Source organism: Trichosurus vulpecula, chromosome 3 (assembly GCF_011100635.1).
Source record: "Trichosurus vulpecula isolate mTriVul1 chromosome 3, mTriVul1.pri, whole genome shotgun sequence".
In the NCBI taxonomy this organism is placed as follows: domain Eukaryota; kingdom Metazoa; phylum Chordata; class Mammalia; order Diprotodontia; family Phalangeridae; genus Trichosurus; species Trichosurus vulpecula.
In genome coordinates, this window is record NC_050575.1 from 132,828,205 (window position 1) to 132,840,316 (window position 12,112).

A 12,112-nucleotide genomic window follows, 5' to 3' on the forward strand; every position below is an offset into this window, starting at 1 on the left:
CTCCCCCAGCACCCTCCAAACACCCATAAAAATGGCTCTGAACAAATTCTAGAACTGCAGAACCCAGAAATAGCAGAGGGAAGCAGGGCTCCAGCCCAGGACAGCCTGGATGGTCACTGGGTAAGGTCTATTGCATACGGAGCTGGGAGTGGGGCAGAGCAGAGCCCAGTGTGGGCTGTGCCAGGACCAACCAGACCGGGAGCCAGGCAGAACAGGGCCTAGCGCCTTGAATCAGTGAGCTGCAGCAGTTACCAGACTATTGAACCCACAAACACCAAAGAAAACAGAGAAGGTTAGTGGGAAAAGCTGCAGGGACAGAGTGAAAGCAGTTTGCGATTCAGCCACTGCCCTGGGGGCAGTGGAGGTGGGGCAGCTACAGAACTACAGCTGCAGTTGCTTCCAGCCCCAGGCCCACCTGGTGGGAGGAATTAAGTGGCAGATCAGAGCAGGAGTACACAGCCTGTTTAAGATCTGAGTCCAGTCTGGGCTGGCAGTTCTTGGTTGGGGGGGGCAGCAGGGGAAGGAGCACTGGTGTAGCAGAGCTTGCTGTGTAGAAGTTGCTCTGAAAACAACAGCACATCCCCTCAAGCTTGGACCAAAGTACTCTCTACTCTATAAGCAATTATACCCTGATGAAAAACTCAAGGGTCAAGTAGTTGGCTGGGAACATGGCCAGGCAGCTAAAAAGGACGCAGATTCAGACTCAGACTTTGGAATCTTTCTATGGTGACAAAGAAGGCCAAAACATACAGCCAGAAGAAGTCAACAAAGTCAAAAAGCCTACAACAAAAGCCTCCAGGAAAAACATGAACTGGTCTCAGGCCATGGAAGAGCTCAAAAAGGATTTGGAAAAGCAAGTTAGAGAAGTAGAGGAAAAATTGGGAAGAGAAATGAGAAGGATGTGAGAAAACCATGAAAAACAAGTCAATGACTTGCTAAAGGAGAACCAAAAAATACTGAAGAAAATAACACCTTAAAAAATAGACTAACTCAAATGTCAAAAGAGCTCGAAAAAGCCAATGAGGAGAAGAATGCCTTGAAAGGCAGAATTAGCCAAATGGAAATGGAGGTCCAAAAGACCACTGAAGAAAATACTACCTTAAAAATTAGATTGGAGCAAGTGGAAGCTAGTGACTTGATGAGAAATCAAGATATTATAAAACAGAACCAAAGGAATGAAAAAGTGGAAGACATTGTGGAATATCTCATTGGAAAAACCACTGACCTGGAAAATAGATCCAGGAGAGATAATTTAAAAATTATTGGACTACCTGAAAGCCATGATCAAAAAAAAGAGCCTAGATATCATCTTTGAAGAAATTTTCAAGGAGAACTGCCCTGATATTCTAGAGCCAGAGGGTAAAATAGAAATTGAAAAAATCTACCAATCACCTCCTGAAAAAGATCCCAAAAAGAAAACTCCTAGGAATATTGTCACCAAATTCCAGAGCTCCCAGATCAAGGACAAAATACTGCAAGCAACCAGAAAGAAACAATTTGAGTATTGTGGAAACACAATCAGAAAAACACAAGATCTAGCAGCTTCTACATTAAAGGATCAAAGGGCTTGGAATACGATATTCTGGAGGTCAATGGAGCTAGGATTAAAACCAAGAATCACCTACCCAGCAAAACTGAGTATCATGCTCCAAGGCAAAATATGGAATTTCAATAAAATAGAGGACTTTCAAGCTTTCTCAGTGAAAAGACCAGAGCTGAATAGAAAATTTGACTTTCAAACACAAGAATCAAGAGAAGCATGAAAAGGTAAACAAGAAAGAGAAATCATAAGGAACTTAATAAAGTTGAACTTTTTGTTTACATTCCTACATGGAAAGATGATGTGTATAATTCATGAGACCTCAGTATTAGGGTAGCTGAAGGGAATATATATGGAGAGAGAGACAGAGGGCACAGGGTGAGTTGAATATGAAGGGATGGTATTTAAAAAAAATAAAATCAAATTAAGGGATGAGAGAGGAATATATTGAGAGAGGGAGAAAGGGAGAGATAGAATGGGGTAAATTATCTCACATAAAAGTGGCAAAAAAAAAAGCAGTTCTATTGGGAGGGAAGAGGGGGCAGGTGAGGGGGAATGAGTGAATCTTGCTCTCATCAGATTTGACCTGAGGAGGGAATAACATACACACTCAGTTGGGTATCTTACCCCACAGGAAAGAAGGAGGAAGGAGATAAAAAAGGGGGGATGATAGAAGGGAGGGCAGATAGGGAGAGGAGGCAAACACTTTTGAAAAGGGACAGGGTCAAGGGAGAAAATTGAATAAAGGGGGATAGGATAGGAAGGAGCAAAATATAGATAGTCTTTCACAACATGAGTATTGTGGAAGGGTTTTGCGTAATGATACACATGTAACCTATGTGGAATTGCTTGCCTTCTTAAGGAGGGTGGGTGGGGAGGGAAGAGGGGAGAGAATTTGGAACTCAAAGTTTTAAAAGAAGATGTTGAAAAAAAAAGTTTTTGCGTGCAAGTAGGAAATTAGATATACAGGCAATGGGGCATAGAAATCTATCTTGCCCTACAAGAAAGTAAGGGGAAAGGGGATGGGGGGGAGTGGGGTGACAGAAGGGAGGGCTGACTGGGGAACGGGGCAATCAGAATATATGCCATCTTGGAGTGGGGGGGAGGGTAGAAATGGGGAGAAAATTTGTAATTCAAACTCTTGTAAAAATTAATGCTGAAAACTAAAAATATTAAATAAATAAATAATGATTTTTAATAAATTTACATAGTGAGAGTATTTTTTTCATATGGCTATAGATAGCTTTGATTACTTCATCTGAAAACTGTTCATATCTTTTGATCATTTAGCAATTGAAGAGTGGCTCTTTCAATGTTCTTTTCATTTTTCTTTTAAAAAAAAAAGGTAATTTTTGCCTGTTACTGAAAATAAAATTCATTTTTAAGGGATAAAGAAGTGGAACCAATGAAGTCAATTAGAAGAATATGCCACAGTCACTTAAGGCTTTCAGAAGGGACATTCCAAAAATATTTTGTGTAATGATAGTATCTGAGGTCTCTTGTAGCTTTAATCATAACAAAATATGTAATTGTATACATTCCAATATGTTGTTTTTAAATAGCAAAATAAAGACCTTACCTAATGATCATCTTCATATAAATTAATTTCTTCTTGGCATCAGAATGACTTTTGCCAACATAGTGTTTAGTCTCATTGATTGGGGCATTTTTCATGGCTTAATGGAAGATAGGGCTAACAAAGTCAAAGGACAAGTCACCAATATGCTTCGGTTCAACAGTCACTTTACCTCTTTAACCATCACTATTTTCTTTCATATAATTATTATTTCTATGACTTCTTCTTTGATTTGCTCATTATTTAGAATTTTATTAAGTCTCCATCTCAGTCTCTGTCTTTCATTTGTTCTTCCCGAACTGACTAATATATCTGTGTTTTATGGTCTGTAAAGGATGTATTTACTATTTCTGCCTTTTTATATTTATCTGTAACATTTCTTTGCCTTAATATAGTCAATTCTTCTACAAGTTCCATGTGGTACTGAGAAAAATATGTGTGTGTGTGTGTGTGTGTGTGTGTGTGTGTGTGTGTATATATATATATATATACATACACACACACATATACATATGTATATATATACATATATATGTATATACATATATATGCATGTATATATATTTTCGCAAACCCATTTAGAAGAGGTCTCTTTTAGTTCTAGTTTCTCAAGTATTTGTTGAATTCTTTTGTTTTTCTTCATGTTAGATTTATCTAAAACTGAGAGACATTAAAAATCTACTGTTATTATTGTATTACTTTCTGGGTCTTCTTGTAATTCAGTTAATTTTTGCCTTTTTGAATTTAGGTGGAGAATATAAGTTTAGTATTGATATTGGCTTATTGTTTGGTTCCTTTCAACATATTGTAATTTCCTCATTTATCTCTTTTAATGTGAATTTATGTTTTATCTAATAGTGTGGATATGTTTGGATGCATCCAATGCATAGTAAATTTTGTTGCATTTCCTCATTTTTCTTCTGTATATGTCTTTGCTTTTTAGGTATGTTTTTGTAAGGAACAGATTGTAGGATTTTGTTTTCTTACCCACTCTGTCACTCTTATTCATTGGATTGATTAATATATTTACATTTGAAATTATAAGAATTTGGTTTACATTTTCCTCCATTTTTCTCTAATATTTTTTCTGAATTGGATTTTTTTTTTTTGGCTCTTCTTCCAATTTGAAGACAACACACTGTCTCTTCGGTTATTCTTGTTTAGACTACTTTAAGAAAACTCTGTTCCCATACACTGTCTTTCCCTCTCTCCCCCATTTATCACTACTTTCCTTAATTTTAGAGTTTTACTCAACTTATTAACTTCTTTTCATTTCTTGCTTTTAGCTAGCTACTTAATTCTTCCCTTCTTTCTTCTTTCCCAGTTAAATACATAAATAAAACCTCCCTTCTTCTACTCCCCTTCAACTACTTTTTTTTTTTTTGGTTAGGGACCTTTTTTTAAAATTTTCATTGCCTTTTTCAAAAAAAAATGATTTCTTTCCCTTTCACTTCATTAATTCTCTTCCCTTTATGTCTACTCTAGACATATTTATTCTTTGATTTATCGTACTTATACTTATTTCTTTTTTAGTCTCTTTTCTTCATGGAATTAAAGTTTCTAAAGTACCTATGTTGCATTCTATCTTGTAAATGGTTTCTGTGTCGTTGCCTTGTAGATCTTGTTCAACTGTCCCCTTTTTATCTCTAAGTATCACTCTTAGAAGTATCAATTCCTTCCAGAACTAGAGAGGATAGAAGTATTGCTCCATGATAGAAATTTTCCTGTGTCCTAATTATGCAGTTCACTACCACTCCCTGCCATTCCCATGATAATTTTCCTTCCTATTTGCCATGAAATTTCCTCTCTGGGTTGCCTGCAAGAGCCCCAGTTTGCTTTTTTCTGAATCAGGATGCTGTCCATGGAGGTACAACTTTCTCAGAGTTGTAGCTTTTCTGTTTTGCTTTGTTTTTTTTTTTTAACACCAAGTATCTGCAGATTATGTCCATTGTATGGTCCCTATCACCCATTATAGAAGATCCTTCTCCCCCCATGGGAGTGTTCTCCAGCAGGACCCCCTCCAGACTGCTGCCTTTATCTCTGTTCTGTCTCCTTCCTTTGTAGCCCCACCCATTCTCCCATAGCCCCTCTTCTAGGTGTTACTTCTTTTCACTGTTTACTGTTAACCTGATTAGGGTCCATTGCCCATCCCAGTGTATAGAGATCACATTTATTAAACATTTACTACGTGCCAGGGACTGTGCTAAGTACTGTGAATGCATACATAAGCAAAAAGAGACCACCTCTGACACCACATAAACAAAGCAAACTGAAAAGGAGTAGGGGGACAAGAGGGAGCTTGAGTATTTCCTCAAATGGAAAGTCTGAAGATTTTACCACATTCCCAGTTCTCTAGATGTCTCCACCTCCACCCCAGGAGCCTTCTAACTCTCGAATAGTAATGATGATGATAGGTAGCATTTATAGAGTACTTTAAGATTTGCAAAGCACTTTGCATTGATTATCTCTTTTGATCCTCACAACGATCCTGTGAGGAAGGTGCTATTATTATCCCCATTTTGCAGATGAGGAAATTAAGGCACAAAGTAGTTAAGTGACTTGTCCAGGGTAACACAGCAGGTAAGTTCCTAAGGCGGTATTTGAACTCAAGTCTTCTGACTCCAAATCCAGCACTCTATTGACTGCTCCATTTAGGTGCCTTAGATACCTCTGCCCCTGTCCTCTGATTGGTGACTGACTTTCCAGAACCTCCATTTAAGGAAGTGTCCAAGCTAGCCACACTCCTTTCTCAGCTCCACTTCTAACTTCTGACTATTTAATAAACTCTAGGCGCTCCCTATCACCTCCACCATAGACTATAAAATTCTCTGTTTGACATACAAAGCCCTTCCTATCTGGCTCCCTCCTTCCTTTTTAGTCCAGGTCTCAGTGACATTGGCCTCTTCTCCATCTCCCATTTCTGTGCATTCTCACTGGCTTTCCATCATACCTGGAATTCTTTCCCTCCTGATCTCCACTTCCAGGCTCCCTTGGCTTTCTTCAAGTCTCTGCTAAGATCCCACTTTCTGCAAAATCACCTTCCATGCTAATGCCTTCCCCCAGAGGTACCTAGATTGCACAATGGATAGAGTGCTAAGCCTAGAGTTAGGAAGACCTGAGTTCAAATCAGGTTTTAGGCACTTACTAGCTGTATAACCCTGGGCAAGCCACTTAGCTTCTATTTGCCTTAGGTTCCTCAGGTGTAAAATGGGGATTAAAATAATAACTACCTCCCAAAGTTGTTTTGAGACTCATGTGAGATAATATTTATAAAGTGTTTAGCACAATGCCTGGAACATAGTAGGCATTTAATAAATGCTTGTTTCCTTCCTTGTTTATTTTATCCAGTTTATCCTGTATATATGTTTTATTTGTACATAGTTGTTTGTATGCTGTACCCCTCTCCCCCATTAGATTAGGAGCTCCTTGAAAGCAGGAATGTTTGCCTTTCTTTGTATCTCTAGTACTTAGCACAATGCCTGGAACATAGTAGGCACTTAATAAATGTTTGTTGATTTGACTTAGAGTTTGACTATAAAAATAGAGAACCATAGGATATCAAGGTCAAGTGAAGATTTTTTTAAGCATGGAGAGAATTGAGGATGCTTGTAGGTAGCAGGAAGGAGCCAGTAGATGGACAGAGAAAGTAAAAATGAAAGCAAAAATTGGTGAGGGACTGTAGGTGTGGAACACTATATAAGCTATTAGATTTAGTCAATGCGCTGGTTAATTTTGCTGAACGATTTTTTATCCTCTTTTATTCTTTGTTCTGAGGGATGACTTTTGGGGTGGAGAGAACTATATTGGGAAATAAAAGTAATGTAAAAACAAAAGATACCAAGAACATGTTTGATTTTTATTTAAATTGGAGACCAGAGGGGATGATTGTGGAGTGAGCTGCGGGAAGAGACATGAGGGGTGGATTCAAGGGTATAAGTAGAAAATTTGACTTTGGTGAAAAGATGCATTATTGTCAGAGACTGAAGCACAGGGGGTGAGGGTGGGAAATGATGTTAAAGGGTTTTGAGATGTAAAATAGAGGAAAAGAGCGAGCTCCTGGTGAATGGCATCAATTTTCTCAATAATGTATGAGGCACAAGGTCATCTGCTGAGAAAGGAGGAGGGAGTACTGTGGGAGGCTTAAAAAGAATAGAAAAAATTGGGAACAGCCTCTGTAGGGAGTTCATGGAGAATCAATTAAGGAAGAATAAAATGATGCCTTGATTCAGCAAGGACACAGTTTAGATAACAAAAAGATTGAGTGGACTTAGGATGGTTGTGTGACTTAGTCCAGCACTATATGGCATGCAGCCTGTAAAAGTGGAAAAAGCAGATAGTGGGGGTAATTCTGGGATGATGCTTGGCAAAGCCAGAGTGATGAAAGAGGTCAAGAGTTTTGAACGTGGAAGACAGTATACAGTTGAACTTGTTAAATAAGGGTTCAAGATTGGGACAGCCAAAATAGGAGTTATGGCCATGGAAAGTATTGAGGGATGGAGAAATTAGAAGTCACAGTTTGGACAAAGAATAGTTTTAGAAGAGTGAGTCGTAGAGAAAAATAGAAGGAAAGGAGTTTAAGGTCAGACAAGATAATTTTAGAGTACTTGAGCATAGAAGGCAACACTTATGGGGGATAATTAGATTAAGTATATGACCATCCATGTGCAACTGAACTGATGCGAAAATGTAGGTCATGGGAGTTGAGGAGGTTAATAAACTGGGAGATTAAGGTATTTGAAAGTAGACTGGGGTCTTCAAGCTTATGGGCTGGGATGGAGAGGAAGAGGATGACTTTGAGCAGGTACTGAAGAAGTTGAGAAGAGGCTGGGGAAAGGGAATGGGCATTCGTATAGTGCTTCAGGCACTGTGCTTGGTGCATTTTGGTTTTTTACAAATATTATCTCATTTTGATCCTCAAAACAACCCTTCGAGGTAGGTGCTATTATTATTCTCATTTTTCAGTTGAGGAAACTGAGGCAAGCAAAGGTTAAGTGATTTGCCCAGGATTATGCAGCTAGTAAGTGTCTGAGACTGGATTTCAACTCAGGTCTTCCAGGCCCAGCACTCTAGCCACTTTGCTACCTAGCTGCCTAGGAGGAGCCACTAAATGCTAGAGTCCTTCTTCCAGTTCTTTTAATATTTCAAAAATGCCAACTCAACTCTCAGACTGTCCATCTCCTGTCTGTCATCCTCCTGGTATGGACATGACTCTGAGCTCCAGAAGTCTATGGGAGTGAAGCACCCATGACTTGAGGGCTGGTAGATAACTGCCACCAGGATCTGGATATGATGATCTGGGCGGAGCAATTTCAAAGGAGCATAGATTGCTCAGTGACAATGGTAGTGAGGTGGTCTGGAAGCGGCAAGAAGTATGCCTGCTCCTCCTTCTGGCCCTGTGTTTCAAAGACCATGAGAGAAGGTGCTCCCAGATGAGTAGATGAAAAAGAAAGGTCAAAGATGCAGTATTTCCTTGGGGGGAGCTGGGAGCCAGGTCTCCATGAGTCCAAAAGATGGAAGGAGTGCAGGAGGAAAAGATCAACTCTAGAATAAAGGGAAACTGGTAAACAATAGAATTGGCAGCTAGAAGGCACAGAGGAAGGGAAGGGTAACACTGTTTGGAGACTTGGGAGGGATAGGGCTGAGTTAGGATGGGAATAGAAACAAGGAATGGTGCCAGGGAAAGAACATTTTTCACATAGATATCCAGTAGTTGTGTATCATTGGGATTAGAAAGTCCAAAGTGAGTTTACTAAACTTCCCCAGGGGAAATACACAATACAATGGGCATGAAATGATAATTCATAGGAAAAGCCCCCTGCACATATGATCCCTGCCAGTGATTTGGCCATAAAGAAGTCTTAACTAGTGTGTGTGAGCTATCTCTGTCTCTCTCTCTTTCTCTCTCTGTCTCTCCTCTTCCTCCTCCTCCTTCCTCTTCTGTCCCTATTTCCCTCTCCCTCTCTCTCTTTCTTTCTTACCTTTTTTCCTCTCTCCCTTTCTCTCTTTTCTTCCCTCTCTCTGATCCAAATATCTGCCTTTGGAATCATAAAACATATTCTTTCTAGTTCTTCTCTTCTATATACGTATGAACCCCTTTGAAAAGAAATGAGAAATCTTGGGCCATGGCATCCTCAGTATCCTAAAGACTGCCCTCTCCCTCTGCCTGCCCCCCACCTCTCTCTCTGTGTTTCTCTCTGTCTGTCCCGGTCTCTCGGTCTTTCTGTATGTTTGTCTGTCTGACTCTCTCCCTCTCCTTTTCCCTATCTCTCTCCTTGTGTTTAAGAAATTGCTGACAAAGAAATGAAAGTGTGTTAGAATTTGGTATTTGAAAACAAATTTTTTTCATTGTTAAAATAAAAAACAATTATAAATGTATTATATCCCAGGTAAAGTTTGTGTATGTGTACATACATATATATTACATATACAGGTATGTATGTATGTATGTATGTGTATTCCAAATACATTTTATAATCAAGTCCTGAGGAGTATATTTCTGGAGATCATTGGGCAATAGGTAATTAGATAGCCCAAATGGCTTGGACATTTATTTGCTTTGTGTGATGGACACAGGGAATAAGGAATAGATTAGCTTCTTGTTTCTTTACCCAAACTGCCTTATTGTCTAATTAAAATATCTGCCTTTAGAATCATAAAAGCATATGCCTTCTAGTTCTTTTCTTCCACATATGTATGTACCCTTTTGAAAAGAAATAAGAACTCTTGAGCCATGGGATTTTCAGTATCTCCATTTCTGTATTTCATTTCTGTGAGACTCAGGCACTGGGAATTCCAGACAGCAAGGGAGGGCTTTAAATGAGAAACAACTAGTTTGGCTTCATCCTGTGTTGGTGTTTTATCTTTACAGGGTACCCAGAAAATATGCCTCCCCTACAGTCCCACAAAGACACTCTCAGTGAAATCCATTTTAAGGTGAGTACTCACAAATGAAAAAAAAAGTTACCAGAAGTTTTCAGTTCTTCTTTATATTCTTCTTCCTCTTCTTCTGTCCCTGTTTCCCTCTCCCTTGCCTGTTTCCTGCTTTTCCTTTCTCCCTTTCTTTCTCTTCCTCACCCTCTCTGATCCAAATATCTGCCTTTGGAATCATAAAAGCATATGCCTTCTAGCTCTTCTCTTCTATATATGTATATATGTATATATATATATATATATGTGTGTGTGTGTGTGTGTGTGTGTGTGTGTATATGTATATATATATATATATATGGTATATCTATATATGAACCCCACTTTGAAAAGAAATGAGACATTTTGAGGCATGGCATCCTCAGTATCTTAAGGACTGCCCTCTCCCTCTACCCCCCCACCTCTCTCTCTGTCTCTGTCTCTCTGTGTGTATGCTCTGTCTGTCTGTCTCAGTATCTGTCTTTCTGTATGTTTGTCTGACTTTCCCTTTCCCTCTCCTCTTATCTCTCTCCTTGTGTTTAAGAAATTTCTGGCAAAGAAATGAAAATGTGGTATCTAGTGGTAACTCTGTTACTACTTTCTTATTCGTATATATTTTAAAGTAAATGCTGTATTTGCTGGTATATTTCTGTCCTTGTACTTTCTCAGGCACTGCTACCAATATATTGCAGCTCAGTTTGGAGTCTGGAAAGGCCTAGTTTTCAATGCTATTTCCCATACGTAGCTAGTTGTGTGATATCCCCTTAAACTATAGTTTCCTCATGAAAAAAATGGAAACGATAAGATTAGTAATAACAGTAGCTCACATTTACATAGTGTTTTAAGGTTTACAAAATGCTTTCCACGTATGTGGGTGTGTTAGCTCATTTGATCCCCACAACAATGTGGTGAGGTAGGTGCTGTTTTTATGCCCATTTTATAAACGAGGAAGCCGAAGCATAGAGAGTGACTTGCCCAGAGTCACACAGCTATTATGTGTCTAAGGCAGAATTCAAACTCAGGTCTTCCTGATTCCAACTCCCACACTCTATCTACTTCACTACCTACCTATTTAATAGTACTTCCTTCACAGGGTAGCTATAAAAGCAAATGAGAGAATGTTTGTTTTTAAAACATTTTGCAGACCTTACAGGTCTATATGAAAGTCAGCTAAATAGAGTAATAGAATTCCAGGGTTAGAAGGAAACTTAGAGGTCGTCATTGTTGTTTTTGTTGTTCAGTTGTTTTAGACGTGTCCATATATGAAGAGCTGGACACGTCTAAAACAACTGAACAACTAGATTCCTAGTTGGGGAGGCTTTGCTACCCCCTTCTCAGGGGCTGGGAGTAGAGGCAGGATTATTATTAGTCAGGTGAAGAATATGCTTGAGATTTTTTAAATAGATTTCACTTACACATATATTTTCAATGGATAACTCCAGAAATTCATGTCACAGAAGACAAATATACTGAAGACTTAGTGCTTGGATCAACTTTGGATTAGGATGAAACAGGAGGGGGCTGGAAGTTAGGAAGGATGGTTTCCCTATAGAATCCAAATGAACTCTTAATGGATCATGTTGGCAGAGGAGACAGGTGTACTCCCACATAGTTACTAGACAACCCAGCATGTCATAGTCACTTCAGTTCAGAAGACACTTACTAAATGGATGTAGCATATTAGATATTGTGGGTACGAAGGCGGTAATGAAACATCATTATAGCATCATTAAATTAGCAAATGTACTGTTTCCTGGTTCTCCAGATAACATTCCTTGGACAAAGGTAGTTTGAGGTAGTAGGGCAGATGTACACAAATGTAATCATCTTATTAAGACCCCTCCACCAAACCCTGCATTCCTGTCCCCAATCTGTGTTTGGGGCAACTCCTTTAACTCCAAATTCACCAAGAACCTTAGAATTGGAAGGGACTAGAATGGTCATCTAGACCAACTCCTGCTGAAAGCAGGAATCTGCTCTTCAGCACCCTTGGTATCACCTGGCCTCTGCTCCATTGGGGAAGTTCAACCTTTGCAGGAAGACTGTTTCACTTCTGGACAACCCTAACTCTTAGGAAGTTATTGTGTTGA

At 39.1% G+C, this 12,112-nt stretch overlaps 1 protein-coding gene across 1 annotated transcript in view; it reads left to right on the top strand.

Moving 5' to 3' along the window:
* The window catches only part of GARNL3 (GTPase activating Rap/RanGAP domain like 3), a 187,607-nt gene that overhangs the window by 44,255 nt on the left and 131,240 nt on the right, over positions 1 to 12,112 (top strand). Inside the window, exon 5 of the mRNA XM_036750526.1 lies at positions 9,985 to 10,049. Coding sequence (XP_036606421.1) covers positions 9,985 to 10,049 — 65 coding nt within the window. The remainder of the gene's footprint in view (positions 1 to 9,984; positions 10,050 to 12,112) is intronic.